Source organism: Desarmillaria tabescens (assembly GCF_030435595.1).
Source record: "Desarmillaria tabescens strain CCBAS 213 chromosome Unknown EV420scaffold_19, whole genome shotgun sequence".
NCBI lineage: Eukaryota > Fungi > Basidiomycota > Agaricomycetes > Agaricales > Physalacriaceae > Desarmillaria > Desarmillaria tabescens.
Window position 1 is genome coordinate 679,138 of NW_026848318.1, and position 23,797 is coordinate 702,934.

Here is a 23,797-nt window from a genome sequence, read left to right on the forward strand (position 1 = left end):
TCGCAGAGTAGAAATCTGTTTCAAATCTGTAGAAATTCGGATTCTCGGAAGGGACCATCGTGGCTGTGTCCATAGCGGGAATTGCCGACCGTTGAGCCACGTGGCCAAACAAGGCTGAACCTGGGAAATTATCGAGGTCATTTTTCTTCCAGGTTCAAGTCATGGCTCGTTTCCGTGCATTCTCCAGTGACGACGACTCCAGCAGCGACGATGAACCTACGACAGTCCCAATAATTGAGCCCTCGGCCGTCCATTCCGATGACGACATGGATGATGAGGAAGAAGAAGAAGAAGAGCAAGAGGATGAGGACGAAGATGATGACGATGACGCTGAATCGACGAGCTCTAGCTCTTCGGAGATGCGAGAGGAGGACCTCATTGCGCCACGGCGACGGAAGGAGGCGCTAGTTGAAGATGAGGATGGCGAATACCAAGAAGTCAGAGATGACCGCCCGCCACTACCACCGGCATCGTCAAGATTAGGCTTCGACGCGCAACGGATGCACGTTATGCAAACATCTTTTTTCCGGATGCCAGAAGAAGCAGAAAATATTCGTGCAATGATGCAGGACGTGCCACAGCCGACACTACGCGTACAAAACACCCTGAACAGGAAACATAGCCGTGATTCAGATGGTGACGGGCTAAGGTTCGAGTCTAGAGAGGTTCGTTGTGCCCAATGTTCTGTATTTTGTTTCTGACAGCTATTCAGCGCACCTCTTTTGCGCACAACATAGAACCACCCGCTTATCGTCCATCACGAAAATATGCAAGAGTCGAGAGTTCAGTGTCTGTCTTTGGTGGCCATGAAGACGCATCAGTAGACGCAGGACTAGCATTTGGGCGCTCGTTTCGGGTGGGCTGGGGTCCTGGTGGCACATTGGTTCATCTAGGCAGCCTCACCGCACCGGCTTCTACGGCGTATGTGGCAACTTAGGCCAAGTAACCTGAAAGCTTACACTTTACTTCTTCAGAAAATCTCCTTTGAATTCCTCCATAATACATAAAACTCGAGTTCCCTTGTTTTCCAAACCTGCTTCTCCGCACTCCCTATCTTCCCAAGACCTTACCACCAAGCTCTTGCAGCATCATCTGTCTCATTCACCTATAACCCCAGATGATGCTGGCATACCCTTTGCTGACCCTACATCCCCGAATCTACATTTCGCCTCATTTGCGTCTCTTTTTCCCACGACAGACCATTCCTACGAGGCTACGCTTTTCCGGCTAGGCCAAGCTCTCTTTGATCCCCTAGACCTACGCCTTGGCCCTGATATTACCGTCGATGTCAAAAACTGTGTTTCGGGGCTGGCACGGAAAACTGCGCTAACTACATGGCTGGAGCACACTGTAGCACCTACAGTCGATGCTGCACTACGCGTTCCTGGAACAAGTGCTACCGCACGTGTGTGGACACTCTTGACGGGAAACCAAGTCGAAAAAGCGTGCGAGGCGGCAATGGACGCTGGTTATGTCAAGCTTGCGACCCTCATATCGCAGGCTGGCGGAGAGTTTGACTTCCGCGAGGATGTGAAAGAGCAGATAGAGCTGTGGCGGAACGAGCACGTTGATGTACATATCGACGAATATGTCAAGCGAGTGTATGGTTTGCTCGCCGGGTTAGCAGATACGAAGGATTTGGACTGGAAACGCGTCTTTGGGATGCATCTGTGGTTCAACGAACCGATCGATGCACCCATTGGGGAGCTATTCCGGGCGTTTGAGCGTTCTGTTGCATCTCTGTCAGCGACCAAGGATGGCCGTCCCGATGGGCTATTCTCGATCCTGAGACTATTCGCAGACCCAGCATGTTCATTGACGCGGGTATTGGATCCAGCGTCATTTGGGTCTTCGCGGATCGATTACACGCTGCCCTGGCATTTGTATATCATCTTGTCACGGTGTATGCGTGTGCGAGATTTTTCAGATCGTGGCGATCCCGGTGGTCACCACCGAAATGACGAAGATATGGAGAGCGAGGAGGAGAACCATATAGATGGACACAGTCCTACAGCCGATCTAATGACGAGCATGTATGCGGGTCAGCTCGAGCAGCTGGGGCTTGTACAGGAAGCGGCGTTTGTTTTATTGTACATCGAAGGGTCTGTCGGGTATGTTAACTAGATCAACTGATTTCTCCGTTTTAACCGATTGTTTTTTTAATAGCCGGGAAAAGGCCATCAAAGACCTATTGGCACGGTCCGCTCACTTACTAGATGACTGGATGATCCGTGGCTTGGTGGGGAGTTTGAAACTGCCCATGGCCTGGGTACAGGAAGCGCAGGTAAGCCGCATTTGGCGGCGATCGTGCGGTACTGATGCGTTACATAGGCAATTTACGCCCTCTATCAAAACTCGCCCTTCGAGGCCTTTGAACTATATCTTTCAGCTAGGCTGTACAACCCAGCACACGACATTGCTGTGGCGGAGCTTGCCCCCGAGGCTGTTTTGCGGAAAGACTTGGAGCTTCTCAAGACCATATTTGGGCGGTTCCGGGGCCATGCCGTCGATGGCTGGAGTATTAGGGGAAAGGTATTTCCCCCAAAACTTATCTCTCTCTCTCCGGTTTCTGATCAACTCTGCAGCTATTTGTCGACTATGCAAACGTGCTTACACGATTACCTGAGCTGTATGACGATGAAAACACGAGCGCGGAGAAAATGGAGGAGATCGAGACATTGACGCGTACAGGAGCGAGGCTAGTTGGCCTTCTACCGGATGTGATGGACGGACGGAACAAGGAGGCATTGTCAATAATGCTGGATGCACTGGTGAAGATGGTGGATAGGGAGAAACCAGGTGCACTGACTCAGCTCCACCATATCGATGGGACGACACGGATCCAGCATATACGCGCAACGGGTGTGAAAAGGTTTTTGAAGAGTATACAAGTTAATTAGTTATATATCCTTGGCGTGTATCTGCTTTTGTTTGAGTAAATTGTCGTTATGTTGGCGACCCGTTGCGGTGTCAGCGGGATCCTCGCTCGCCTGGTCCTATGGACGTGCAAGGCTATATTCATGCCTCAACGTTAACTGTTGTTTACGACAGACGTCAAACAGATGTAACTAGTCCTGAGTATCAAAGGCAAATCGACTTGGATTAAGGCTATGATAGAAGGGCGGGATCCAGTCAAGCCTGACCCACTTACCGAAACAATAGATATGTCTGTGCGATCTCCCCAGATGACTGGCGGTTCAATGGGGGCAGTGACCTGGATAGAAAGTATATGACTATCTTGAAGGAACTAATATTGTTTCTAGTTTAGAAGACAAAGCCTTAGTCAGTATCTGAATATGACGTCCACGATGCACTTACAATCATCTTGGAAGAAATTATCTCCATAATCAAATAATAGTTCTTCGCCAGGTTGTAATCTCCGATCTGCATACACACAGGTTCACGTGCATTGCTGCTCGACTGCATAAGAACGTACTGGCATATATCCCAATGCGGTGTTCCCCGTTTACCAGTTTAGCTTTCAAAAGACAATTTCAGGACAAACCATCATTTATACCGAGATGGAATTCCACTTACTCATGGAACGACAATTAGACCGCTTACTATGATTTATATATCGCGATTCGTTTGAAGAGATACGTGCTATCCAATGTGAGTGTCTGGTTTAGCTCGAACATGTAGTTTCGCTTTCGATGTCGAGCAAGATCGCTTCAGGATGTATGAGAAGAAATTTCCGCAAGCACAGGAAAGTGACAGACCATCGAGTATCCACCGATGGCTTCGAAAATGAGTTCCCCGACGTATTCTAGTTTCCTGTCAGCTAGAGTAGAAGGCATCCCTTATCTGAGGACTTGCCGATAACTGAAGTCATCTTTCTCGGCGGGCTCTAAAAGATAGAGACCCAGCCCCCATTGACTCTCCTTGACCTCCACCGCCTAGAACAAGTGATATTGTTAACCGTCGAGACTCACGAAACGAGGAGAAAGAGTGTTACCTTCTGTCTTCCTCGCTGGATGGCCATGTTCTTGCAGATCGTGCAGTCATCCAGATCTAGATGTTGTCAATTTGTGTGAAAACAGTGCGCATCAGACACGGACCTCTGAAGCAGGCTTTCAGTTAGAGCCTACAGGCAGACATAGAAATCAAAAGCGCACCTGGCTCTTCCCTTGTGACACAATTCAGGATCGCATTCTTTGTTCTCCAAGAAGCATGAACAAGGCTTCTTCCGACATTCTCTGGTTGAACAATCACACCCCGTCCGTCGGCGGATGCAGGGCTTTCGATGGCTGGCGCATTGGCAGTTCCGCATGCAATGGGTACTGTTATTGAAACACAGGCAGCCGGAATGGGCGTCACAGGGACCCTCATGCTCGCAAGGTTTATTACTATGACTCTGTCAGAGATATGATGCACACGAAAAAGCCAACCACATACGGAGTGAATACATGGTGGTCAGTATCTGAGTAGCGGGGATCAAAGTCGGTGAGAATTACAAAGACGAGGTCAGATACCTTTGATCTTTAGATTCCTGGAGCGTATTACGGGTCTCTGGCGCGGGGGAGCGTCCACTAAAACATCTGGGATATAGGCGCATCGTCGTTTAAAGATCTACGGGGAAACGTTAAATAAATACTGTCGATGCGAAACAAGAGGCAAGGGCACCTCTCGGCAGGGTTTTCGACAGATGGTCGTGAGTTCGCATGGAGTCATGTCCGGGGCGTGGTCCAGCATATCGTGCAGCGTCTCAATGTCTTCGGGGGTCCAATGTATCTCCTGAAGATCATGAATGAGCACCCGCAAGGACAGATGCGAGAAAGCCTACAATGTAAGGCGGATTTCCATGAAGGAAACAATTCATACTACAAGGTCCCGAAATATCATCAGATAACCTGTCGCTCTTCTTTTTGGGCATTTGTTTCACGGGGGTTGGATCACATTCCCCTACGGGAGCTGTCATTAGTGGAACTCGCAGAGTCTTGGAAGCATAACCCACAATGAACCATACAGTGACTGACAAGACAGTTTAAATTATTGCAAAACCATGAAATTTCGCGGGTCCTGGGCCCGAGTTCAGCTAGGGAGAACAACGCTCCGAGCCACGGGAGCAAGTTCCTGCATTTAAATTAGGTCAGTTACCTAGTATACACAAGAAGAGATCCCTCTGCCTTCGACGACCGAGATTGACGACGCTCTGCATTTTCAAAGGCAAAACGTTCGTCTTGTCTATCTTTTCCAGAGTCATATTATTCAGATCCATCAATTTCTGCGCTGCAGCAGAGACGATGATTTCAACTAAAATAAATGGAAATCAGAACAGAAGAACATGACCAAAAATTTGGAAGAGGCGTTACGATCGGGATCGTGCAGTGTTTGCCACGCAAATTCCTTGTAGTAGGTGTAATGTAGCTGGTCTCCGTCCTGTGGAACCTCAACAAAACCGGGATCGTCCGCAAATGGCATGAAATTCATGCTATCAGGATCGTCACCGTGGAAGACACTGCGGCTAGCAAGAGGTGAGGATTCATATGCGGAGCACTCTGGAAACAGTGCTGCCACTTCGACAACTTCGACAGGTAGCCAAGACGTGATGGTCTCGCCATTCTGATATTGCTCGACGCAGAAGCCATCTTCAGCCATGATTGATGTTGCAGAGTCGCCAATTTCCCATTCGCCTTCGTCTTCATCTTCCTCCGAGTCTTGCCCAGCTAGCTTTTGAATAGACTCCCGACAGTATTCCTGCTCCCAAGCGTAAAACGCGTCCCAGGCATCTTTAAAGGCGGCCTGGACGATCAAGTTTGTGGAGCTATCAATGATTGGATCGTTCATAGGAGTCCGACGCGGCGTAACTTGAAAAACAGTTCAGTGTCTGACATGAAATTTGTAGTAATTGGAGTCCGGGAGTAAATGAGGGCGTACTGCAGGGACAGTTTGGAGAGAGATCACAGCTAGGATAGACTACAGCTTTGAAACAGTGGAATGGTGAACCTGAGATGCTACACGAAAGAGGGGAGAAAGTGAGGGTAGAGAATGAAGACCGGGAAGTCACGTGCAACGCGTTGACAACGGAACGCGACATCTTTGCGGCCCGCTCTCCCCGCTCCTTCGCAACAACCAACGCCAACATGAAATTATTCCTCGATTTCGGATGTGCAAGTCGGCGGGTAGCATGGATAGGAAGAACGAGCATACTCGGGGTTAGGAAAAAGCGCATTCAGATTAGCTGAATCCTCGGCACGCCGCATAACCCGTTTCTCCAATGTAGTTTGACTTTTGTTGTAAATTATGTGAGCCAAAGGTATCAATTACATTCCTGATATACATGCATGCAAGTAAGTGCCCCGAAATAATTAGCAGGGCTTCTCTGCGCCTATCCTGAAGTCCCAGCATCGAAGGCTAGGCGTAGCCTACGCGTCGATTAACCTTCGGGCTCGCAGCATCCAAACTTTTTGTATATGACAACTGTGTCAGAGCCAGACGCCTGTGATATTGTGTTACGTGAACTCGAACGTCGAGCGATGGCTGGTGAGAAGCGCAGCCTCTGAAGAGCTTCCCAATTAGGGCATGGCATCTAAGCGACAGCCCTCGGCCTCATCAACAAAGACTCCCACCATGTCGTTCACACGGAGACCTCGCATCAACCGCCTAGAAATGAATCCAAGCTCTGATGCCGTACCAAATGCCTTTTACCCTGGAAAATGGGAATCAGGATCGGTACGTATCACTAAGTATTCCCTCTCGTTTCGAGTACTCATTAGTGACACTAGCGGCCTTATACCAATGGTTTCTCGGTGGCATGGTGTCGATTTGGAACCATATGCACTCCCTCTCCATCTTTTTGACTGTCCGGTCTCCTGACGAATGCGACGAGAATCACAACACGTCCGAACGGCAATCGTACTTGAGAGGATGTTGGTTCAGACTCGTCGCCCGCTTGCATCCCTCTAACATACGTACTTTTCTCGAGTCTGATGGTGATGGACTACGGCCTCCGAGGGTAAGTCACCAGCCGCCAAAGTAACAAAGGAGGAATTGATGACGTAGTATTTCCAGGATCTCTCTCTTCCTGAAGTCACCATCTCCGCCTTCACTGAGACGGGCCAAGCAGAATCCTCGATCCCCATTCCATTACAGCGAGCATACACCGGTACAAAGCCCGTGATACCATCCCGCCCCGCCGACACTCCCTGTACAACCCTCGGTGTCCAAAGCCTCCTAGAGCAACTCAACACCACACTCGGGACATCCCACACCCTGCACACCCCATCCCTCCCCTCTCTCCTCTCAGACTGCCTCACGCAACTACGACTTTGGCACGGCCGATACACCGCCCCAATCATGGGCACGTCCAGCTTCCACTCCTCCGCACGCACATCCTCCCCTGGTCCACCCACCTGTCGGCGCGATCCTTCTCGTCCACCCATGCATGCGATATCGGCTGAGGCCAGCGGAGTTTCCCATCAACGTCCGTGATCCACCATGGGACTACCCGGTTGCTGTACAAATCCCAGACGCGTCGGGGTGGTAACCACGGATTGACGATCCGGTTCCCTACGAGGGCGGGTCTCCTGGTCCTCCTCTTCCAAGTCTCGAATGGTGCTCCAGTCGCGGGTGTACTATATCGGGGACTCGGTAGCATCTCAGGGACATCCGTTATTTTTTCTGAGCTTGCGCATACGGTTAACAGTGTTATAGGAACACAAATAACCGGGGAAAATATTTGTTTGGGCTGTCGACTGTGACTGGGTAGCAAGGATACAGTAGATGGGTAAGCGCTCCACGTCTAAACCAACTCCGGTCACTATCCAAGTCGCCCTCCTTCAAACACAAAGGCTGACCTAGCCCATTCAGGTATAACACCACACGGGTCGCCTACAGCCGCCTCCGCATTCTCACCAACATGGACCACACGTCATGCACGTAAATCAGTAATATTCCAAGGTCCAGTCCTGTCTTATCTGAAAGTCGCAAGGAAATTGTCATCTATGAGAAGGATAATAGCCGACAAGAAGGATGTAAGCAAGGATTTAATGAGGTACCAGTAGAGTATCGAAAGAGATAACCGTAACGAATGAATTGAATGAGAGCAGGCAGAAGATAGTACTGTTCCAGACATTCGTGAGTGGCAAGCGTTTCAGTGACAGTCCAAAGGTGAAAGAATACAGTCGTAGAAGAAAATCAGAAGGCGTGAAGATTTTGTACAGTCGTGGCAGCTAGGCGCGAAGAAAGCGTGTCGCGACTCGGATGATGGTGGTGCATGAAGAGCAACGCAACACGCGGGTCCCCAATTAGGTATCAAAATCTATTTAGGAAGGTGTGAGATAAGCGAAAATGTATCAGCCAAATCTGAGCTCAAGCCTCCCATTCAAGACGATCGGTTATAGGTCTAGCTGGTTACGGTTGGATGACCCTAGCTGACTCTGAAGATTGCGCTACTGACGATCTGATTATCCAAAGCTCCTGCGAAACACAACTTACCCAGCACGACAGGTCCCCTACTACAACAGGCCATTCGGACACCATCCATTCTTCCGGCACATCTGCTGGGATCGCGGCCTTCCATAACGAACTTGTTCCCAGTCTCCAAGCCGAGGTTCCCGATCCAAGCGAAACAATCCGCTCCTTGTGGTGCATGATCTCGAGAAGACGAAGACTTCTGCCACGTTGTTTACACACAGCAGCCTCGTTCAAATTGTGACACCTGCCTGCCTCGAGACAAACCCCTTTTCGTTTCGCACTCCCTCGACTGCATACCCTTCCGGGCTTGAAAAATGGGGAATAGTACGTATCATTAATCCCGCTCATTTTGAGTACTCAGCACAACGACATTAGCACCGTCCACGATCTTCAACCAATCAGTTTCCGCCGTCATGATGGAACCTTGGCGTCCGCCGAGGGTAAGTCAGTCAGCAAACAAACAGAGGGCAAATTGATAACACATCTCTAGGAAATCTCTCTTCCCGAAGTCACCATCTCTGCTTTCGCTGAGACGGGCCAGGTGGAATCGTCGATCATTGTTCCATTGCAACGAACGTACATCGGTAGAAAGCCCGTGATATCATCCCGCCTTGCCGACACTCCATGTGCTACCCTCGGCATTCAAGGCCTCTTGGATCAACTCAACGCCACACTCGGAACGTCACACACCCTTGACACTCCATTCCTATCCTCCCTTCTTAAAGACTGTATTACAAACAACTATGACTTTGGCATGGCATATGGGCGCCTCCGCCGGATATGGTACACCCGCAACTGGGGCACTATACGAGGCACATTGCGCAAATGGGAAAAGGAGGACCGGGAGATGTGACAAAAAGCACTTGTTGGTGATCAGATTGTCAATCCAGAGTTGCCACCTCGACGTGTCTGGGATCTGTGCAGCAATCGGGTGGTGCCATCATGGAACATGGGCATCTCTGTTAATGACCCCCCTCATAAGTGGATTCGGCCAATATCTCATGCATGGGTGGATGAGAAGAATCGTGTCAATGTGCAGACACCCATCAATGGATATGAATGGCCTGTTCCCATCCCAAAAGATGCCAACCTCAAGCTTATTCGTATTGAGATGCTCAATCTTGGAGTGGAGTATACATGGTTAGATGTTCTCTGTTTGAGACAGAAGGGGGGACAGAGGGAGGTTATGCGCATAGAAGAGTGGAAACTAGATGTTCCCACCATTGGAGCAGTGTATCAATGTTCTGCCAAGTATTCAGTGGTGGTGTGTTACTTGAGTGGGCTGGGTCAGCCTTTGAGTTTGAAGGAGGGTGACTTGGACAGTGATCGGTGTTGGTTTAGACGTGCATGGACACTGCAGGAGGTTGGCTTCAGAAGAGAGATTGCTGGGGACACACTGGATGGACCAATGCATCCCAAGTATAAGGATGGGAAGTATGAGACTGCACTACTGACCAGGTTTCACAAACAGCTGCAGTCTATGGATTCCATTTTGCAGGGTACATTTGTGGCCCTGGAGAGTATGCAGAATCGGGTGTCGACCAATCCACTGGACAAAGTTGCAGGACTAGCATTTATTATGTGGTCCCATACAATACCAGCATATGATGAGAGCCAGTCTCTTGAAGAGGCATGGACAGCACTAGTGAATTCAATGAATGTGAGGCTTCGGGGGCAGTTGTTTTTCTTGTATCCTGAACCAGGAAATGCAGGCACAAAATGGAGACCATCATGGGATCAGGTTATGACAAAGCCTCTGCTTGCAAATGCTGGCCCCAGTATTTACATTGGCCTTGACCCTGACATTGATCCTGGCCCTCAGGTTGAACTTGACCCCTGACATTGGGGTTGGTCGGAATGGAATACTAGATGAAGATTGGTGTGATGCAGACTGCATTGAAAGGGGGTTGGTGCAGGGGTTGGCTGTTGTGAAAGGGGTTGACCAATACCGACATGGGAAGTTGATTGTTGAAGATAAATATGGGTTCGCACATACATTCAACATCATGGCTACCCATAAGTACCCAATACCCGATGGCATGTACACACTAATTTGCACCCACTCAAGGGAAAATCATGTCTACTTTGAAGTTGTCTGTCGTCGCTATTGGGTTGTTGGACGAAGACTGTTGGGAAACAGGTTTGAGAAAGTGGCCATGTTGGAAATTCCTGATAAAGGAGGATGGATTTGGTTAGAGGATTTCAATGATATTATTAAAAAAAGTCGGTATGTTCTTGTTTGAGTAAGTACATATTGTGCAGTGGCTTTAAAGTACTTAAAGTACTATTCTTGATCCAAATGGCTATTATGCCTATCTGAGAGGGTGATGAAGATACTCTTTTGAGGGGCCAACATAGTCAGTGACTACTACTTAGTCACTGGTAAGTATAAAGACTGGTTGATTGTAAAACCTGAGCTATACTACAATGTACCACATAGCTCTATATATTCATTGAAAATCCAATAATGGAGGAACTGAGAAAAGTGAAAGACAAGGATAAAGATAAGGAATATGGGGAAAGTATCTAGATGAGAAGTTAGGCATACTGGCATATGAATTAGAGAGGTGTCATCAACCCCCACCTGATGTAAAGCAAACATTAACATGGAAGAGAGTAGCACAAGGCATGACATGCATTCATTTTTCTATTATTCTTCAGAGGTCAAGAGTTGCCTTCACCAGGACCACCCATCCATGTTTCAGACACATTTCAGAGATCGCTTCTAATAATTGGTCAGCACACCTGAAAATCAAAAGGAAAATAGGCATACCACTCAGCTGTTTGTTGAACAAACAACATGTCAGCAACAAGAACAAACCCTGGATACAAAGTTAGCCTACAAAGAGTAAAGAACAACTTCACATACTATCAAGTTTCAGTTGAGAAATGTAGGCCTGAAAGACATTGATTTTGGTGGCCAGCTCCTCCACCATTTCTTTCACAGAGATAGGGACACACTCTAACAGTTTTGCAAGCTCTACCTTCTCCTCTTGATGGACCCAAACAACGGAATCGACACGACGAACTATTTAGAATGGTTGAACATACCGATAACAGCTTGAATTCATTGGACAATGAGAACACACGGAACAGTTCTAGAGTCGACATTGTCGGTTTCAGATGCTGGTTGTACACACCATCATCGAATTATATGTTACATAGTAATGCGACACAACTCGACACTCTGGAATCACCCCGAAGACCGATCAGCTGACATACTGCGGTCGACCTGCCCGTCCAAGCTTCTGGAGCACGTCCTGCGAAGACAACTCAACCCAACGACCCTTCTCCAGATTGTAGATCTGCGTTCCCTTTATGACGACGGCATGTACTAGCAGATTGACGCGTCGCAATACACACGAGAACCTGAACAGATCCATTCGCAAACAGCTCCACCAGGGAACGATCTTCCGTGCACGACATACCAGCATAATGGATACCGACACCAACAGGAAGAAGATCGTGGAGGTTGGGTTTCGTGATGTTGTTGGCTTCTCGGTCAGAAATTCCTGTGTATCGCTGTCAGCTTGAAGAAATGGGTGATTGTCTCCTTATCCACCTGCCATGTCCCTCAGGAATGTCGCCGTCCTGCTATCTCTTTTCGTGAGTGCACGTAAACTAGGGTTAGCCTGACCGAGGACTTTCTCGTCGAAGGCTTAGTGCGTTACATGGTATCGCTTGTTTGCCTAACTCCGATGAACTATTGCTGAGGTCGGCACGAAGCGTCGAAATAGAAATGTCCTTTCGATTCGGCTACGAGCTCTGGAAGTATAACCGAGTCTGCGAGCTCCAGAACCTTCTGTCCCGGTCAACATCTACCAGCTCTGCTCATCGACACCGCCTGCTGCTTCAACCTCGACTACCGCGTCTTCTGCACATTCACCTCAAACAAAGACGCCGATGAATCCTTTACATATACCAAAAACACCGGCCAAGACAGAGTCCTATAGTGAGCCCTGTTGCCAACGCAAGGGTTTTACGACCTCACCCTGGGAAAGGGTGTCTCGAATACATACAAGTTCTCGGCCTTTGTTCTTGACACGAGAGTTCTAAGGCGATGGGAACCGTAGAGAAGGTTCGGACGACGGAAGTGGGGAAGGAAATTCTTGGTACGAGGATGTTCGACAATCTGTTGCTTTGTCATTTGAGAGTCGCTCGTAAGTTCGCCGGCTTTGATACCAAGCACTTTAAGCCTACGGACCGTTGCTTGGACATGTGGATGATTTTGAATGCGTCAAGGTCGGAAGTTCTGGTAGCATCATCATGAAACTTGGAAAACTAGTTCAGGATCGTAAGCGTAGCAACATTGGTCTATGTAAAGGGATAGTCAGCGATGAAATCAAGATGCAACCTAAGAAGCATACCTTTCCAGCGCTGATAGGCATGTAAATAAGAATGGACTCATCGATGCCAAATGAAATAGGGTAGAGCTTTCTCTGAACGCGGTCAAGCTCAGGAACGGTGTGCGGGTGTGCCTTCGTCCGACGATCTCCAGCTAGTTCGCGAAAAATCTATCCCATGGCCATTTCGTGCATAGCAGCTTCGACGTTGACGCGCTTATCCACATCACTGTGCATGGGCTGGGTACACCAGAGGATGATGTCGTGGTTTTTAAGGAGATTTGTCGTGATATGAAAGCAAGAGCCCCATGAGCTGGTTTTCGCAGTGATGAAGGTTGGACTCGGAGCCAAGAATTGAGAGAACAGAGGAAGCTTTGTCGGCAGCAGCGATTGGGTCCGGCCGTCATGAGGAGACGATGACCGGCGCCCCTTTTCTAGCTTTGCCTCCGTCTTCAAGTGCAACTTCGCCGTCCTCGCCATCCCCGCCGTCTGACTATCTCTGAACTCAAAGTCTTCTTCATCCTCGTCCTATTGTTTCTCTTCATGGAAACCTTGCAACGTCGACCCGTCGTCCTCTGCAACCCCCCGCTCCGTTAGGTCCAATGACCTCTTCAATCTCCCATTGGCGGTCTGCTGCCTTCGTTTTCGTCCTTGGGCAGTCCTCGGATGTCCCGACTCGTGGATCAATGCGACCAGTCAGTGAAGGAGGAACACTATCCAGTTCTCGCTCTCTTCGCCGGTCTGCGGTAAGAACTAGAGAAGAAATAGCGCCATGGGTGTGCTGAGAAAGGGTCGGGTGCGATTCGTTCGAGGGTGTTCGTACTTGAGGTATGAATGTGACTCTGTCCCATATCAACGTGTAGAAATGGCCACGCTAAAGAGAAGATATTAGCGAAACGTTGTATATGCTGAAGAAAGGCCTTACCAGCGATCTGCACCAGGTACAATGTGTGACTTTCTACACATCATAGACGTCACCTCGGACGACCGCGACGATACGCGTTCCGCCAAAACTGGGGCACATCGAACGGGTCCTACACTGAGTGGTTGAAGACGTCTATTCCGAGTGCTAAGGGAACAGTACTAGGGAGTTTTGAGAGGAAATAGACCTGTATTCGCAAGTCAGAAGAGAACGTTGGTGAGAGGAGACTACGGACTAAAGGGATAAACGATAAACGCCTAGCACGAGTTTGCTATTCTGTAATTCTCCTGGTCATCGCATGTCCGAAGAAGTCCATCTAGCCTGTGAAGATGCCCTTAACACCCTCACGATCTCATAGCAAGTGATACATGTTGAGTCCAGCCTGGACACTGGTGGCGAAGGGTATGTCGTATGATGTCGAGAAGTCATGATTATCGGCGTAAGTCAGAGGCGTGGAAGAGGATAGCTGTGATGGACGGGCTGATGCGGCTGAGACGTTACACCGTACGGGTTATATGTTGATGCTGAACGCAGGTATGAAGTCGTGTTGAACAGCGAGAGCGAGAACTGATAGTAGCGGAGGAGGATTCCGCATCTCCCCCTTCTGAAAACGTGCCTTGAAGCTTGATACCGAACCTGGGGTCGGAATCATCTCCTGCTGAGAGCATGTATCATATGTTGGTTGCCGTCGAGTATCGAGTGATGCATGCCAAGGCGTAGTGGGCGGAAGTGACGGTCGTGCTAACGCAGATGAATGAGATCGTGCTAGGTAAGAGTGAGTATGGTTGAACGTGGAAGCTGGAAGAAGGAAGGGAGGATGTACGGACTCTTGTCACCTTTTCGATACACCTTTCCCTTTTCCGTTTTAGCACCAAACCCGTACCTCAACGTGAGAGGATGGATGTCATAGAAGACGGAGAGAATGAACTTGCACTGCGACCAGTTCCTATCTCCGTCATCGCCAGAGTCAAATCTTTTACAATGTCGACGTCTAATTTTCTGAGTGCGTGCCCTTCGCGTAGAAATTTGTCTTGGTCTCGAGTGTTTGATGGTCAGCGTTAGCTGTGATACATACAAGGTCATAATTGTATAAAGTGAGAAGAAAGAATCGCTTGCCGCAAGTCATAAATTGCGCGTAATCGTTGGGGAAGGGAAGTAGGAAAGAAGTCGAGAAGTGTGACGTTACTCTCTCCCTATCTATGCGTTGATCAGCCTTCGGGCCCGCGCCGTCTCATGCATCCAAACTCTGCGTCAGAGCCAGACGCGGTATACGTGAACTCGAACGATGGCCGGCAGCCCCTGGATGACAGACGAGCTTCCCAATTAGGGCCTAGCATCTAACACACGGAGACCTCGCATCAACCCTATAGGCCGCCTGGAAATGAATTCAAGCTCTGATGCCACACCAAACACCTTACCCTCAACTGCATATTCTCCATAGCTTGAAAAATGGGAATCAGTACGTGCTACGTTTCACTAAGCCCTCTCATTTCTGATACCGAGTACGACGACATTAGCACGGTACAAGGCCTTATACCAGTGGATTCTCGGTGGCGTGATGTCGATTTGGAACCACATACGCTCCCGCTCCGTCTTTCTGACTGCTCGGACAAGTACAGACGACACATCTGAACGCGATGAGAATCACAACACGTCTGAGTCACAAAAACGGCAATTCTACGCCAGAGGATGTTGGTCCAGACTCGTCGCCCGCTTGCGTCCCTCTATCATGGATGCACGTACTTTTCTCGAGTCTGATGACGATGGACTACGGCCTCCGAGGGCAAGTCACCAGCCGCCAAGGCAATAAAGGAGAAATCGATGACATAGTATTTCTAGGACCTCTCTCTTCCGGAAGTCACCATCTCCGCCTTCACCGAGATGGGCCAAGCAGAATCCTCGATTATCGTTCCATTACAACGATCCTATACCGGTAGGAAGCCCGTAATACCATCCCGCCTCGCCAACACTCCCTGCACAACCCTCGGTCTCCAAGGCCTCCTGGACCAACTCAACACGACACTCGGGACATCCCACACCCTGCACACCCCATCCTTCTCCTCCCTCCTCTCAGACTGCCTCACGAATAACTACGACTTTGGTACGGCATACAGCCGTCTCCGGCCGATATGGTACACCCGCGACTGGAGCACCATCCGGAGTTTACTCCGCAGAAAAGAAGAGGAAGATCAGGAGATCCGACGAAAAGCACTCGCTGGGAACCGGATCGTCAATCCGTGGTTACCACCCCGACGCGTCTGGGATCTATACAGCAACCGGGTGGTACCATGGTGGATCACGGACGTTGATGGGAAACTCCGCTGGCCTCAGCCAATATCACACGCGTGGGTAGACGAGAAGGATCGTGCCGACGTGTGGACGCCTATCAATGGATACGAATGGCCGGTCCCCATCCCGAAAGACAGTGACCTCAACTTTATACGCATCGAGATGCTCAATCTCGGCTTGGAGTACGCGTGGTTGGACGTTCTCTGTTTGAGACAGGTGGGCGGACCAGGGGAGGATGTGCGTGCAGAGGAGTGGAAGCTGGACGTACCGATGATTGGAGCAGTATATCGGGCGACCCGTGTGGTGTTATACCTGAATGGGCTGGGTCGGTCTTTGACTTTGAAAGAGGGCGACTTGGATAGTGACCGGAGCTGGTTTAGACGTGCATGGACATTACAGGAGGTTGGTTGGAGGAGAGTGTTTGCTGGAGATACACTGGATGGACCACTGCAAGCCAAGCCAATAGATGAGAACGGGAACTATCAGACCGAGCTCCTGACCAAATTCCACAAACACCTACAGTCGGTGCATAACATCCCCCGTCAAGGCGTATTCGCAGTCCTGGAGAGCATGCAGAATCGGGTGTCTACGAACCCAGTGGACAAAGTCGCGGGACTGGCGTGTTTCCTTGGGTCCAAGACGATACCGGCGTACTACGAGAGCCAGTCTCTCGAGGAGGCATGGACTGCGCTGGTGAATTCGATGGATAAGGGGCTGAGGGGGGTTTTGTTTGCCTGGTTTGCTGGGCCGGGGGATGCTGGTACCAAGTGGAGACCTTCGTGGAACCAGGTTATGAGGGTGCCTCTGGATGGGGGGTATACTTTTGGTGTGAACGTTGACTTGGAGGGGGATGAGAATTGGTGTACGGTGGATTGTATTGAGGGAAGGTTGGATGGGCGTGGGGAGTTGGTTGTTAGAGATGGGGATGGGGTGGAACGTGGATTCAAGATCGTGGTCCCGATACCTGAAGGCATGTATACGCTCATTTGCCCTGATTCGGGAAACTGTTTGGTTGTTGGGAGGACACTATCGGGGAAGAGGTTTGAGAAAGTGTCTGTAGTCAAGCTGACTGAGGAAGAAAGCGGACGGTTGTGGGATCTGAATATTACTGAAAAGCGTCGGTATATTCTTGTTTGAGTGAGTACACGTGGTGTGGTAGTTTCTAGTCTATAGAATATTACAACCTAGATAATAGAACGAACATGATATACTCTTTGGACTAGTTTGTTCGCCTAGCTCCGATAAACTGCTCACAAGCCTGTTGGTATGAAGTAAAAAGTCCTTTCGACTCGTCTGCGAGCTCCCGAACCTTCTGACCTGGAGGGCTCTGCTCATTGACACCGCCTCGAGTATCGAGTGTTCTGTACAGTCACCCCCGCAAAGACGCTGGCGAATCCTTTGCCCATACCAACAACACCAAACGCAATAGTACAAAGCTCGCTCTGAAACGTGATGAAGCTTGGAAATGGTGGATGAGCGAGCCTTCGTCTGACGATACCCAGCCCATGCTTTTGTCGTATACAGCAACATCAACGTTGACGTGCTCATCTGCGTCGCTCCGCATGAGCTTGGTACACCATATAATGACGTCGCGGTTTTCGTCGTGGCTCTACGAGTGGGTACGAAGGTTAGAGTCGGAGCCAAGGATGGAGATGTCGGCAGCAGTGATTGGATCTGGGAACCGTCGTGGAGACGACCTTGGATTGCGAAGATTCGCCACCAATGACAAGTACCTCTTCGCTAAATGCAGTCCTCGCCCTCTTCGTTTCTTCGAAATTCAAACTCTTCTCCCTCCTCTTCCTTAACAACGCCCGTCATCCCTCCATTCTACCTCGTCCTCGACACCAGAGTTGGCAAACTGACGCGGTGTTCACTGGTTCCATCTCCTATTGGCGTTCTGCCGCCCTTGGGCCGTTCTCGATGCGACGAGTCAAGGAAGTAGGCCCGCCACCCAGTGGTTCTTGGTCAGTCTGACAAAAGATCGCGATCGTAATGGTGAAATCATTTGTGTCGCGGGAGCCAGCGGTGGGTTGATTGAGGACGCAAAGACGAGGTTGGATGTGTCGGGGTTCTGAGAGTCCTTGAGACGAGTTGGAGATTGTGTTTCAAAGCGTCCGCATCTCTAGAGTCCACTCATGCACGCGAATCCCGAATGAACTTGCGCACACAAGTCAGGGAGTTCTCATCGCTGTCTCCAGACTCGGAGTCCAATCTTCCACCAACATCGACGTTTGTTTTTCGCGCTGCGTCCGTCACGGGGAAATTGGCATTGGTCTCGAGTGTTTAGCACTCCTAACCAGCTAAAATGGAAGGGGACAAGAAGGACAAAAAATATTGCTTGTCGTAGGGAAGAAGAAAAAGCGTGACGTCACCAAAACCAAACAGACACGTACAGCTTTCGGGCCGGCCTGGCCTCAGCTTTCTATCCGTCCCGTGCAGCACGCTGATTTCTTCCTGACCTACGCTCTTCTTTTCTTTAGCACTACGAAGCTTTGGTATCAATGATCAGGTTGGCGATAGTGAAGCCAGCCATCATCAAATACGCATCCGCCAAACGTGCCGTTGTCTTTGCTCCTTCACGGGAATAATGTCGACTCACTGTCAATGAACTACTTATCCACTGCGCTGTGGATTACAAACTAGACATATTCCTTAACGTCGAGGTCGCAGTTTCATTTTGACCATCTGTGGGACGGACGTCGAAGAAGGTATTGAATATTCCTACGAAGCCATGGATAAGCAGGACAAACGGATCGTCCAACGTCTATTTGAGGGTGTAGCCGCTCAAGTGTTGGTAGCACAGTCGATTCCCACTGCCGGCTGCATGGGCATCATTATGGGCATACAATAGTATGTTGACTATGTATCTCATCATGGATGCCTTCCAGAGTCCAGACGATAAGTAGAATATGTCAGCCTCAAAACTGTGTTCTCATGTGTCGACAGACCCAGGACCTTTACAAGAAACTCTTGGCATAAGCACCTGTCTTTAGTCTCATTTGCATGACTACTTTGAAACTTTTTGGCAGAGATTGCGGTAGAGATTATCGAGAACAAACAAAACGCTGTGCACCTCTCAGTGCTCTCACAATGTTGAGCTGACTCTTCTCACCAAGATAATTTCACGCTCCTCCTTGCATTTTCCCCATTCCCCCCTTGTTTAATTTTCGATAAATATATAAAGAACTAGTACTTTATAGCATAGTTCGAGTTTTTGGCCTTTATACCTGACAACAGCTGCATGATACCTACTCGAGTTAAGAAGAGCTACTACACAATGTGTACTCGCTCAAATAAGAATATAGTGATGCCGTTTGATAATAAACAGATCCTCTAACCTGCGATGTTCTTTTTTAGAAGTGTTCAGCACCGACACTTTCTCAAACTTTCGGCCTGGCAGGCTTTGCCCAACAACCCAACTATGGCGCACGTTACACTGATATCCATCGAGAGAATCAATCAGTGTGTAAGTGCCATCAGGTATCGGGTATGCGTGGGGGACGGTGACCTCGAACCCATGTTCGATTCCACCCTTGTCTTTAACAATCAACTCTCCACGCAGATCATCCCCTTCCACAACAGCCAACCCCCGCACCAACCCCTTTTTAATGCACTTCGGATAACACAGGTCTTCATCCTTCTCCTCATTCCGATAAAGAAAGATCGCGGATTCAGTATGATATGCAGGCAGAGGTTCCATCATAACCTGGTCCCATGATGGCCTCCATTTTCTGCCTGCATTTCCCGGTTCAGGATACAAGGAGAACAGCCGCCCCCGACACCACACATCCATCGAATTCACGAGTGCTGTCCATGCCTCCTCGAGAGACTGGCTCTCATAATATGCCGGTATCCAATCGGAGTCCATGACAAATGCCAGTCCCGCCACTTTGTCCACCGGGTTCGTCGACACCCGTTTCTGCATGTTCCTCAGTGCCGGAAGCACCCACATTCTTATGTCCTCTGTACACTCCAGCTGCTCCGCGTGGAACCTGGTCAGTAGCTCAGTCTCATACTTCCCGTCCTCATCTATTGGCTTGGCATGCAGTGGTCTATCCGATGTATCCCCAGCAATCACCATCTCGTTCCCAACCTCCTGTAGTGTCCAAGCACGTCTAAACCAACACCGGTCGCTATCCAAATCACCCTCTTTCAAACTGAAAGGCCGGCCGAGCCCACTCAAGTAACACACCACCGTTTCGGTCCCACAATACACTAACCCGATCGTGGGCACGTCCAGCTTCCACTCCTCTGCGCGCATATCCTCCCCCGGTCCACCCACCTGTCTCAAACACAGAACGTCCAACCACACGTACTCCAGTCCGAGGTTGAGCATCTCGATGCGGATCAGGTTGAGGTCACTATCTTTCGGGATGGGAACAGGCCATTCGTATCCATTGATGGGTGTCCATATGTCGGCGCGATCCTTCTCGTCCACCCACGCGTGCGATATTGGCTGAGGCCAGCGGAGTTTCCCATCAACGTCCGTGATCCACCATAGGGACCACCCTATTACTGTACAAATCCCAGACGCGTCGGGGTGGTAACCATGGATAGACGATCCGGCTCCCGACGAGTGCTTTTCGTCGCTCCTCTCGGTCCTCCTTCTCCCATTTACAAAGTCTAGTTAGTATAGTGCTCCATTTGTAAGGTATACCGTAGTACTTAGGCGAAGGCAGCCATACGCCATGCCAAAGTCATAGTTGTTTGTAGTGTACTCTTCAAGAAGGGAAGAGAGGGATGGAGTGTCCAAGGTGTATGATGTTCCGAGTGTGGTGTTGAGTCGATCCAAGATGCCCTGAGCGCCGAGGGTAGCACAGGGAGTGTCAGCAAGGCGGGATGGTATCACAGGCTATTGTACCGGTGTACGCCCGTTGCTTTGGAACGATGATCGACGATTCCCCTTGACCCATCTCATTGAAGGCAGAGATAGGTGACTTCGGGGAGAGCCTGAGCGACAGGCGGCACACGCCGCTGGAAATATAGTATCAATTTCCTCCCTTTGCGTTTGCAGAATGACTTGACCCGCTGATGCCAGGATCCACGCTGGTCACTAGTCGAAATCATGCCGTCGAAAAATGATTAAAAAGAGACCTTGAACAGTGCTAATGTTATCGTACTGAGTACTCGAAGTGCGAGGCATTAATGATACATACTAGTTTCTATCTTCCGCGCTCAAGATGGGCATACAGTCAAGAGAGTGCTAAATAAGAAGCTGTTTGCCTCGACGTACAGCCTGAGTGCAACTCCGCACTGATGCGAGGTCTTCGTGTGAACAATCTGGTAGAAGTCTTCGTCGTCTCGAGCTCATTAAGGTTGCACAATAAGGAGCACCTTATTCCAGAACGTTAGCCTATAGATCGGGAACATGTTTATTATGGTAAGGATTGGTGGAATGGCCTCAAAGGCATGAATTTTGCCAAGGACGGCACCTATAGGTAGGCTTATTTATAAACACCACTTGGAATAGGCGCCATTTGGATATCTTGCATTCGGACGAACGGATGAAGCGCCCAAAGCACCTGCCCACCACGGACCGGACAGACGCTGCAGAGGTATACTCTGTCCATTCTCCCGACCTATCTACTCGGATTGCGGTCGTCCAATCCCTCAACGGTTCCCCTCCGGATTCATCCTCGATAAGGATAAGACCGATCCATCTATACGATGAAGTAGAACCGCACATTTGCACCGGTAAAGACCCCATGCTCGTCCCGCGCGAACGACAGTGAGTTATTAGCCTCTACCAATAGGCCCAAGTTTTTAGTAGGAAATTTGATATCTACCACGAAAACTCACTTCACGGGGAGGAGACGGAGCGTAGTACAACAAAAACAGCCTTGTATCGAAAACTGCGAAGCAAATGGGTCCTTTCTTTAACAAATGAACGAAAAATATAAGTACGAGCCAATGATGTGCTATGAGAGAGATAGAACTGACTTTAAGTCGATGTTCCGAGTGCCGTTCTTCGAAAATTGACGTTTGAACTATTGAAACGAGATGGCTTCCCCAAACGCAACGGCATCTTCAGGGTCGAGACGGGCGCACTAGAAGAATAATATCATTGACAGGTCGAAAAGCAATCGATTGCAATCCAGAATATGCGAGGATGCTGTTGCAGACATTAAGAAACGACGATACAGAAAGACGAGACAAAGAACACGAACCAGTTGACAAGCCTCAGTTCAGCTGACCCTTGAGTACGCCGGACTTGCGTTTCGTGTTCTTGAGTCGAAGAGAACGAAGCGTAGTTGAGCAAACTAAGCATTGAGGTAGAGAGAAACATCAATGAAGACGACTGCATGAATGTAGCAGACACGTCTTGATCCATCGAATCAGCTCCGGCAGCTTATACTCCTACCAAGACATCCTCCTTGCTCATGTTGTGACCTGCAGCTTTTCCACCTTCCATCTTTCAAACGTTCTGGATTTAAGCGAAGCATTTCAAATGCTTTGACTTCGCTCAAGGTGCACAAATTTTCCCTAGCCCTGATTATATCACCACTTCCTCGTTTCAGGACTTGTAGCTCCCGTAGTTTTTTTCTGGGACCTCCTTCCGTAGAGCGACGTCTCGTTCGTTGCCAGACCTTCTCACCGCCGTGTGGGTGTTGTTGTGACTGAGGACCTGCCCGCAACCTTCTCGATCTCGGCAAGGAAGGGAAGGTATGAGTGGTATAGAGCGATGATAAGCATGTTGCACTGCAGCATAAGGTCAATGGAACACATGTAACGCGCGTTCCGCCTCGGATGACGTTTATCGAGCCTGCACTTAATCACCATTATCAATCTCTACTCGGCTCTACAACGCACCGCCTGCTATAATTGACGGCAGACATTCCCCAGCTAATTCCTTGGGTTTCGATGATTCAAGCATGACCCGAATTTTGATCATGTCGAGTCGAGCTCTTCCACCCTTGGTCGACAAGGAACCGGGATGAATGGTATCGTCAGGGCATATACGTATGAGACGCGGCCAAAATTAGATGTCGGTAGCGGCGAGTTCGGTAAGGATTTGCCTGATGTCTGATTTGCTCGACAAGGTCGAACGATAGATGCGGCAGATGTGGTGGTAAAATCTACGACAGAGTTTTCGTACGTGATCGATGATCAGTGGTGCATGAGAACCTTCTCCAGATGACTTTGTCCACGAGCACGCTGAACGTAGCAAATAAGAGAAAACTCAATAGTCCCTGATATTATAACCCACCGGCAGTATTCCTCTCGCAAGGACAAGGAATCGTGTAGATCAGGGTAGCGCAATAGCCTTTACAGTCGACGTGTCAAAGAAGAAAAATCCACGAAAAAAATTGTCATACCAGCTTATCGGTCTACCACCCATGGCTATCGCCAGCATCTCTTCCCTCCTTCCTCTTAAGCACGCGAAATGCTGGCTCGGGGTTGCGTGTTGTATAGCCCGTCCAGGTGTCTCGGGAAAAGGGACGAGGAGACTCGTTGAAGCAGATAGATCCAGGAAACGAGAGAAGAGGATTCGTCTGAGAGAGGCCATGATGAACAGATGCCAATACTGTTTTGTGCGCGGCAGGGGAGGATACCGGGCGCACGCCTTGACGTCTGCTGTGATGTCGACCGTGCGCGTGAGTCCTCAATAACTCCTCCTATGAAAGTGACGCTCGAAGCAGGCCATTGTTCGAATTCACGTACTTCGCACGCGTCTGGCTCCGGCATAGAATCATGCACGGCTTTGTCAAGTGTTGAGTATCCGACTGATAGGCCGTCTATAGCCACTAGCTAGACCCGTCACCAGAATCGCCCGACGTCCACTGATGTCGAATGCTCGTCTTTCATGGCCTATCTGTGTACCGGCATT

At 49.5% G+C, this 23,797-nt stretch overlaps 8 protein-coding genes across 8 annotated transcripts; 3 read left to right on the forward strand and 5 right to left on the reverse strand.

Annotated features, from left to right (window-relative positions):
* Positions 1 to 161: 161 nt before the first annotated feature.
* On the forward strand, positions 162 to 2,900 carry EV420DRAFT_1270879 (nuclear protein 96-domain-containing protein; the record flags this gene model as incomplete). Its single annotated transcript, XM_060467601.1, has 6 exons — positions 162 to 665; positions 713 to 921; positions 975 to 2,111; positions 2,167 to 2,284; positions 2,332 to 2,532; positions 2,586 to 2,900. 6 exons carry the CDS (start codon positions 162 to 164, stop codon positions 2,898 to 2,900), a joined length of 2,484 nt encoding a protein of 827 aa, XP_060330400.1.
* An 886-nt stretch (positions 2,901 to 3,786) lies between these two features.
* EV420DRAFT_415857 (uncharacterized protein) lies at positions 3,787 to 6,027 on the reverse strand. The gene is made up of 11 exons (XM_060482025.1): positions 5,878 to 6,027; positions 5,313 to 5,827; positions 5,127 to 5,253; positions 4,955 to 5,073; positions 4,784 to 4,902; positions 4,624 to 4,734; positions 4,473 to 4,569; positions 4,396 to 4,420; positions 4,116 to 4,346; positions 3,956 to 4,011; positions 3,787 to 3,896 (listed from the first exon to the last, which is right to left on the reverse strand). Exons 2-10 carry the CDS (start codon positions 5,785 to 5,787, stop codon positions 4,002 to 4,004), a joined length of 1,314 nt encoding a protein of 437 aa, XP_060330401.1. The 5' UTR covers positions 5,788 to 5,827; positions 5,878 to 6,027; the 3' UTR covers positions 3,787 to 3,896; positions 3,956 to 4,001.
* Positions 6,028 to 7,223: 1,196 nt separating this feature from the next.
* On the reverse strand, positions 7,224 to 7,893 carry EV420DRAFT_1546568 (uncharacterized protein). The gene has a single exon (XM_060473305.1). The coding sequence runs from the start codon at positions 7,595 to 7,597 to the stop codon at positions 7,295 to 7,297; it is 303 nt and encodes a 100-aa protein (XP_060330402.1). The 5' UTR covers positions 7,598 to 7,893; the 3' UTR covers positions 7,224 to 7,294.
* Positions 7,894 to 8,828: 935 nt separating this feature from the next.
* Positions 8,829 to 10,255, forward strand: EV420DRAFT_1480261 (uncharacterized protein; the record flags this gene model as incomplete). Its single annotated transcript, XM_060469660.1, has 3 exons — positions 8,829 to 8,855; positions 8,906 to 9,264; positions 9,340 to 10,255. 3 exons carry the CDS (start codon positions 8,829 to 8,831, stop codon positions 10,253 to 10,255), a joined length of 1,302 nt encoding a protein of 433 aa, XP_060330403.1.
* Positions 10,256 to 11,127: 872 nt separating this feature from the next.
* On the reverse strand, positions 11,128 to 11,526 carry EV420DRAFT_1643448 (uncharacterized protein; the record flags this gene model as incomplete). The annotated part of the gene is made up of 4 exons (XM_060477517.1): positions 11,128 to 11,137; positions 11,189 to 11,237; positions 11,285 to 11,443; positions 11,505 to 11,526. 4 exons carry the CDS (start codon positions 11,524 to 11,526, stop codon positions 11,128 to 11,130), a joined length of 240 nt encoding a protein of 79 aa, XP_060330404.1.
* A 3,415-nt stretch (positions 11,527 to 14,941) lies between these two features.
* On the forward strand, positions 14,942 to 17,121 carry EV420DRAFT_415823 (uncharacterized protein). Its single transcript, XM_060482024.1, has 3 exons — positions 14,942 to 15,139; positions 15,198 to 15,463; positions 15,520 to 17,121. The coding sequence occupies exons 1-3, from the start codon at positions 15,130 to 15,132 to the stop codon at positions 17,104 to 17,106; spliced, it is 1,863 nt and encodes a 620-aa protein (XP_060330405.1). The 5' UTR covers positions 14,942 to 15,129; the 3' UTR covers positions 17,107 to 17,121.
* A 2,137-nt stretch (positions 17,122 to 19,258) lies between these two features.
* Positions 19,259 to 20,887, reverse strand: EV420DRAFT_1480264 (uncharacterized protein; the record flags this gene model as incomplete). Its single annotated transcript, XM_060469661.1, has 3 exons — positions 19,259 to 20,592; positions 20,635 to 20,767; positions 20,831 to 20,887. The coding sequence occupies 3 exons, from the start codon at positions 20,885 to 20,887 to the stop codon at positions 19,259 to 19,261; spliced, it is 1,524 nt and encodes a 507-aa protein (XP_060330406.1).
* Positions 20,888 to 22,897: 2,010 nt separating this feature from the next.
* EV420DRAFT_416215 (uncharacterized protein) lies at positions 22,898 to 23,618 on the reverse strand. The gene is made up of 3 exons (XM_060482026.1): positions 23,286 to 23,618; positions 23,177 to 23,233; positions 22,898 to 23,124 (listed from the first exon to the last, which is right to left on the reverse strand). Exons 1-3 carry the CDS (start codon positions 23,474 to 23,476, stop codon positions 23,046 to 23,048), a joined length of 327 nt encoding a protein of 108 aa, XP_060330407.1. The 5' UTR covers positions 23,477 to 23,618; the 3' UTR covers positions 22,898 to 23,045.
* Positions 23,619 to 23,797: the final 179 nt, after the last annotated feature.